The sequence below is a fragment of the Electrona antarctica genome, assembly GCF_951216825.1.
Source record: "Electrona antarctica genome assembly, contig: scaffold_1767, whole genome shotgun sequence".
Classification (NCBI taxonomy): domain Eukaryota; kingdom Metazoa; phylum Chordata; class Actinopteri; order Myctophiformes; family Myctophidae; genus Electrona; species Electrona antarctica.
In genome coordinates, this window is record NW_027637095.1 from 919 (window position 1) to 8,519 (window position 7,601).

Here is a 7,601-nt window from a genome sequence, read left to right on the forward strand (position 1 = left end):
AGAAAGCGACGGCACCGTTTAAAACGACAGCAACCCTAGCGTCGCCATTCTGGGCTCGTCATGAAATAGGTCGACCATTTGGCAAAAATAGCAGGTCTACAAGCTTGTAGAGCTTGTAGATCAGCTATCTTCGCCACACAAACATTTGGTGTAGAGGGGAACAAAGGATGGAGCCGAGTATAGACCCCTGGGGGACGCCCCGGTCAATGAATTACCGTATATAGAATTTAAAAGGTTTCATGAAATTAATTTTAATTTATTTCCATTTTTCTTTTAGGTTTTAGGACCTCAATTACAACGCACCACAACCTGAACTTTTGAACATTCAGTGGATTTTCTGTGGTTTTCTCTGTGTGTTCTGAAGCCTTTAGAGCTGCAAAGAAAAACAGGCAAAAACCCCTCAATCCTTATGTCATAATATGGGATTTGTGGCCTCTTCTTACCTCACAGTCCACAGGCAAATCGGAGCACTTTTTTGAGCCAGAAAACCACAGACAACAGAAAAATCGACTGAATGTTAAAAGTTCAACTTTTTGAGGTGCAATTGAGCTCAGAAAAAAAAAGAAAAAAAGAAAAATCTACTTACACTTACTACACACCCGTGTGTAGTAAGTGGTGCAACTCCGTGTGGGGGGTCCCAGAACTTCCAGACCCACAGGAACGCGGCCAGGGTGCCGGCCCGGTGCCGGCCCGGTTCCGGCGAGCCGCGTCCGGAACGGTCGAGAAATGACAGAGTTACCGTGGGGGGATCCCCCAGGGGGTCCCTGTACTGTACTGTACTGTACTGTACTGTACTGTACTGTACTGTACTGTCTCATATATACAGTTAATATGTGTGTGTGTGTGTGTGTGTGTGTGTGTGTGTGTGTGTGTGTGTGTGTGTGTGTGTGTGTGTGTGTTAGGCTGCGCAACAGTGACACTTGGTTGTGAAAACCAACCAAACGCTATTTTCATGCTCAGACCCAGCCAGCCAGGGACAGACCCAGGCAGCCAGAGACACACAAAGCTCCTTAAGTGGTTGCACCACTTAAAAATGACAAAAACAATAATTTATGTCACGAATCGATCCCTTTAATCAAAACAGAACACGGTCACAGCTGTTTTACAGCACCACCACCCTCTGTTCACACTTTAACCTTACCTTCTTCTGGAGCAGACAGTGGAAGATGAAGATGAACATGCCCTGCAGAGTGTTGAAGATGGTGAAGAGGTACGCCATGACGATGGACGACTCGTTGAGGAAGAACAGCCCAAAGGACCACGTCAGGCCTAAGAGGCAGAGCAGAGCGAAGGCCCCCAGCACCCAGGACCTGGCAACGACAGGACAAAATAAGAAGAACAGCCCAAAGGACCACGTCAGGCCTAAGAGGCAGAGCAGAGAAAAGGCCCCCAGCACCCAGGACCTGGCAACGACAGGACAAAATAAGAAGAACAGCCCAAAGGACCACATCAGGCCTAAGAGGCACAGCAGAGCGAAGGCCCCCAGCACCCAGGACCTGGCAACGACAGGACAAAATAAGAAGAACAGCCCAAAGGACCACATCAGGCCTAAGAGGCACAGCAGAGCGAAGGCCCCCAGCACCCAGGACCTGGCAACGACAGGACAAAATAAGAAGAACAGCCCAAAGGACCACATCAGGCCTAAGAGGCAGAGCAGAGAAAAGGCCCCCAGCACCCAGGACCTGGCAACGACAGGACAAAATAAGAAGAACAGCCCAAAGGACCACGTCAGGCCTAAGAGGCAGAGCAGAGAAAAGGCCCCCAGCACCCAGGACCTGGCAACGACAGGACAAAAAAACAAAACACTGATTTAGCAACACAACAAGATAGGTTCAGCAATGACAATAATGTCCATGCTGGGGATTTCGGTTCGGGGATTGAAGTTTCTCTGCTCCTGGGAGGCAAGCTTGCTTGGGAAAAGGAGCCCCATATCCTCATTTTGCTATTTTGCCTCGGGACATGTTGTATAAACAGCACATATAAAATGCTGACCCGAAGCTTTTTGGAGTGGACATGCATACAGTATTTGACACCAAGTCAAACAATATTTCCTTGGTCTTCCTTGGGGTTTGGGGAGATACAGACTGCCAATGCAGCAGCTTTTCATTGGCCGCTTCCAGGAAAAGGGCCTCGAGGAAATCAGATAACTAACAGTGAGTTCCAATGACGACGGCTGGTTGCTATCGATACACAGGAGAGAGTGAGCTATCCCCAGAGAGAGAGAGAGAGAGAGAGAAGCAAACTGAGACGCCATTGTTGCAATGCCTTTGAGAGTGGGGATCCATTGACACGCCGGGGAACAAAAGAATGAGCAACTGTCTAGCAGGGGAGAGATGTGGCTGATAAGACTTGGCTTTTGTGTGTTATTGTGAATTCAGCTCTGTCTTTTGTGATTATGTCTGTGCAAGCAGGATGCTGTGCTGCATTGTTATTTTTTTTGGCCACCAAACTCCCAAAGTTATTGTTTTTCAAAGTCTTAGTTAAGTTACATAGTTAAGTGCTTCGGACAAGTAAGTAAGTGAGTGAGTGGGCGATATGAAGAGGTCTCCAATTAATGACGGTTAATGACGTTCGCCTACTTTGTGTTATTTGTGTGGGAAAAGCTCCTGTCTGCGAGACAACCTAACAACACTCGTTAATTTAATTGATGCAGGAGGTCAAATAAACAATCATGAATCTTTTATTTTTGTAAAGTGGGAGGATGAAACAAATTGCATGCGACTGGCTCGCATCTTGCAACACCCACATACAGCATTTATCAGTTTGGACTAGGGCATTAAGCAACTAGTCGACTAGTTGACTAGTCGACCCTGTTTGGTACTAGTTGACTAGTTGATAAGAAAAAAAAGTTTTTATTTTTATTTCTTTTCGATTTTGTAGGCCTCAAGATCAGGTAGATTATAGTTATAGTCACCATGTACACAGTTTTTCAATGTACAAATATTTATTAAAAAAAAAAAAAGAGTTATTTTTTGTATTTATTTTATTTTATTATTTTACATAATAGTTAGTTAAACAACTAGTCGACTAGTAAACTAGGCAACTAGTCAACTAGTAAAAATGACTAGAAGTGAATGCCCACTTTGCTCCGAGACACAACTATTTTAAAAAGCAGTGATGGCATTAATGGCAACTATGGCTTGTCTTGAGAGATGTGGCGAACCTTTGCACTTTGTCCACCTTTACGATCTACAAGCCATATGGTTGAGACCGCCTTCCAAGGGATGCTGTAAACCAGTGGTTCCCAAAGTGGGGGTCCGGGGACCCCTAGGGGTCCTTAGAGAGGGAGTTCCAGGGGGTCCCCAGCTAAATGGATAGTTAAGGATAGTTATGTACAGCATAGTATAGCATATATGTGTAGTTTATATGTATAGTGTCATTATATAGATATGTTCTAGTTATAGTTTATATGTATAGTGTCATTATATAGATATGTTCTAGTCACGTTCTTAGCTTACGCATGTTTCGCGATAAATGCATTTTTTACATATGTGATGTATTCCCATGCTTTTTGTTCTTGCTTATTGTAAATCGCTCTGGATTAAGAGCGTCTGCTAAATGCCTAAATTGTAAATTGTAAGGAACCAAATGGACCCTTATGGGTCTGTAACTCAGAGTGTACAAATGGTTGTACAAATGTTACATTTGTACACTCTCATTACATTTGGTGTTTTAAGCGTAATGTTATATACTTTAGCTATTGAAAAATAGCAGATCTACAAGCTCGTAGCGCGGCACCGGTGCCGCATTATGAGCTTGTAGATCTGCTATTTTTGAAAAATCGTGAAAATGTGGTGCAAATCTTTGAATATATATTTCAGAGCGAACATTTTTAACTAAAATATTTGCTTCTAGGGGGTCCCTGGAACTACATATTTTGATAATTACAGAGTCCTTGACATGAAAAAGGTTGAGCACAACTGACATAGAAACATGGGTTTTTCAGAGAACTATTAGGATTTAGAAGCCTTTTTTTAAATCGACATCAGTCCAAAATGGGTTAAATGGGGGACCGTATCCTAATTCAGGTCAAACCTGGGGGTCCTTGAAATGAAAATGGTTGAAAATCACTGCTAGAGCTGTAAAAACTAAAAACCTTCTCTCATGCGGGTCCTTGGCATATATTTTCAAATGGGGGGGGGGGGGGGGGGGGGGTCCTCGGGCTAATGAGTATCATTTTGGAGGTCCTTGACATGAACAAGTTTGAGAACAATTGCTGTAAAGCAGTGCACCCCCTGTTACCTCCTGACCTAGCTGACGCACACCCCCTCGTTGTATTTGCCGAAAATTATACATTTTTATTTATATGATTATGGCAAATAATCACTGAACGTCACTGCACTGAGAGACATGCAGCTGCTGTATACTCCCACAGCTGCTCTATACATCTCCAGTGGTTTTACCAGATTGTGCAAAACAACACCATGAAACCGCCATTACCCTTTTCATGTCACGCACCCCCCTAGAGGGACTTTGTGCACCACAAGGGGTGCACGCACCACAGCTTGGGAACCCCTGCTGTAAAGCATGTCAACACTAGCCCTGGGCACCATTCCATTTCGGGTTCATGAACCGGTCGGGAGCGGATGATATCGCTACGTCATGTTGTAGTGTTGTTTTGTAGTCAGCAATCTTCCGGAACTTCCTTTTTTTCCCTCAAACCGATTTTTCTCAATAAAAGCTACAGGCTACGAGAGCTGTTATTGTTATTGTTCCGGTTTGAGGGAAAAGGAAGTACTGTTTGATTGTTAACTGCCTGATGACTACAAAACAATACTACGACATGACGTAACGATATGTGTAAAAACACCACCTTAGGACAGAAATTAAATCTGAAAGGAAGAAAATAAATATTGGTCTCGTTATAGAGAAACAGCTAATACTGTATAAGAAGACAAAATGAAAAAGGTCAAACGCCGCTGTAGAAAATTGCAGAATCAAGGCAAAAAAAAAAAAAAAGCAGTAATGGTGCATATTATTTTTCTTCTTCTTCTCCATAATTGACCCCCCCCCCCCCCCCCCCCCCCCCCCCCATTTTGGACCAAGCAGCAGCAGCAGCAACCACAGGCCCTCAGCGAACACCCGATCTCAGAGAGTGACAACCCCTCACCTGATACCCCCGAGCCGGGACGAGTCGGGTTTCATGGAGGTGGAGTGCTTCACCATCTTGTACATGGTCACCACCAGGAAGATGACATTGAGCTGTCAAAACAAGAGGCATATCGGGGTTAACAGAACCGCACTTAGAACGGCATTCAGTTCCTGATGCTAACACCGATACCTTGCAAGCGCGTTTCACATCGACTTACTGGTGCGGTCGCGGGAATATTGCTTAACCCGTTTTGGGCGGGAACGCCGTTTGGTGTTTTACACATTATTATGTTATAATTTAGCTGTTGAAAAATAGCAGATCTACAAGCTCATAGCACGCCACCGAGTGGCGCGCTACGAGCTTGTAGGTCTGCTATTTTTGAAAAATCGTGAAAATGTGGTGCAAATCTTTGAATATATATTCTTTCAGAGGGAACGTTTTTAACTCAAATCTTTGCCTCTGGGGGTCTACATATTTTGAGATGGGGGGTCGGCGGCCAATTACATATCATTTTTGGGGGTCCTTGACATGAAAACGTTTGAGAACGACTGACATAGAAATATGGGTTTTTCTGAAAACTGTCAGTATTTAGAAGACATTTTGTAGAATCGTCCTCGGGTCTAAATGGATTAATCTATACTGGAGGTTTTGGCTCGATAGCGAGCGTCAACACCGGGCATACCTTTACCGAGAGAGGGAAATGAAACTTTAATGAGACACACTGCAAGCAAAACAAGAAGCAATAGGGGGGAGGTTCATGCTTTGGTCTGCTTCACGCAGCTCAGGTCTTTATGATGATAAACCACCGTTGATTTCGACAAAAGCGATGACGAAGAATGTTCCGTCGACTACCTTTTTTTCCCCCCCACTGACGAAAACTAAATTAAAACTAAGCCACATTGGTGACTAAAACTAAGACTAAATATATTGACAAATTCGTAGACAGATAAAAACTAGACTAAAATGTTAGGAAGGGACTGGTGGTTATTTTACACTGAACTACACCGATCTACAAGCTCACAACGTGATCTTGTACGGTAGATCGGATGTAAAATCAGCCATTACGACGGCATCAAGGCCCGCCAAAATACTTTTTTTTTTTTTTATGTTTTTTTTTTTTATGGAGGGTCAGACAGTAGGCTGACAGGAAATGGGGAGAGAGATGGGGGGGGAAGACATGCAGTAAAGGCCGCTGGGATCGGGAGTCGAACCCGCGGCACACTGCCAGACTGGATTACCAGCCAAGGTGCCTGGACCGCTGAGCCACGGCCCAGGCAAAATACATTTTAAACTAAAATGTGTTTAGACTAAATCCACATTTGATTTAGTCGACTAAAACGACTAAAACACTAAAACATTCCAGGTGACTAAATGTGCACTAAAACTAAAATGAAAAACTATTCAAAAGACTATGACTCAAACGGAACTCTAAATTTGCTGTCAAAATCAACATTGTGATAAACTTAAAGGACCACTTCACCACTTTTCAACATCTCTTCATATAATTGGTCCTCACTAATGTTTATGATAAAAACACCACCATTTTTTTTCCTACTCAGTCTGTGTCTCATAGGAGGGCTTTGGGCAGTACGGACACCCGTCCACCAGTGACATCATCATTAGGCAGATTTTCTTTTAAACAAGATTTGTTTTTAAAATATATTTAGATTTGTATTATCGTGAGAACGATGGCTTCAACTTTTTGCATTGCAACTTTTCAGGAAAAGAAAGCCTGCCGTTTCTATTAGCTTGGATTCACCATCGATGATGTCACTTGGTGGACGGGTTTCTGAACTGCCCACAGCCTTCCTATGAGACACAGACCGAGTAAGAAAAAATGGGTGGTATTTTATCATGAACATTAGTTACGACCAATTATAGGAAGATAAGTTGAAAAGTGGTGAAGTGGTCCTTTAAGAGTGCCTTGTACACAACAAGTCCTGGGTCTTGGCCAGAGTGCAGAGTGTGTTTCCTCATCAAGAGCGAGCACAGGAATGTAAATCGAACACAGCCCAAACAGATCATCTCATGAATCCACCACCACCACGGACAAGAGTTCCAGAAAAACACAGAGAGGCAAGAGACGGAGTAGCACAGAGTGCTGTATTTCTTTTTGAGAAACAATTGTCTAAAGGCCAGGAAAAAACATAAGCATTATTCAAGTGATCCGTCCAGAGGTCTCTCTCCTCCGCAAGCGCTGGAGGGCCCCCCATCGCCACCGAGGGAAAGGGAGGGGATTTGGCTCGCTATAGCATATTAAACCTCCATAAAGCATTTCAATAAATATCCAACTTCCTCCCCCCCCCCCCTCAAAAAAGAAGAAGAAAAAGTCCAGATTTTCAAGTTATTATACGGCCTCCAGCTACAATCTGCTCCCAGGCATATTTACTTTGAAACCCTGACCAATTTACACAAAAGAAAATACATGACAAAAAAAAGTGGATTGGCTGGCAAGAAAGCCAAAAGCTCTGGGTCTAGAATCTAGATAAAAAAAAAATTGTGTTCCCAC

The 7,601-nt window shown here is 43.5% G+C and overlaps 1 protein-coding gene across 1 annotated transcript; it reads right to left on the bottom strand.

Annotated features, from left to right (window-relative positions):
- Nucleotides 1-1,141: 1,141 nt before the first annotated feature.
- LOC306919168 (adhesion G protein-coupled receptor L2-like) lies at nucleotides 1,142-5,202 on the bottom strand (the record flags this gene model as incomplete). The annotated part of the gene is made up of 2 exons (XM_079531998.1): nucleotides 1,142-1,310; nucleotides 5,111-5,202. Coding segments are annotated over 2 exons (261 nt in total), but the record flags the coding sequence as incomplete, so codon positions are not given.
- Nucleotides 5,203-7,601: the final 2,399 nt, after the last annotated feature.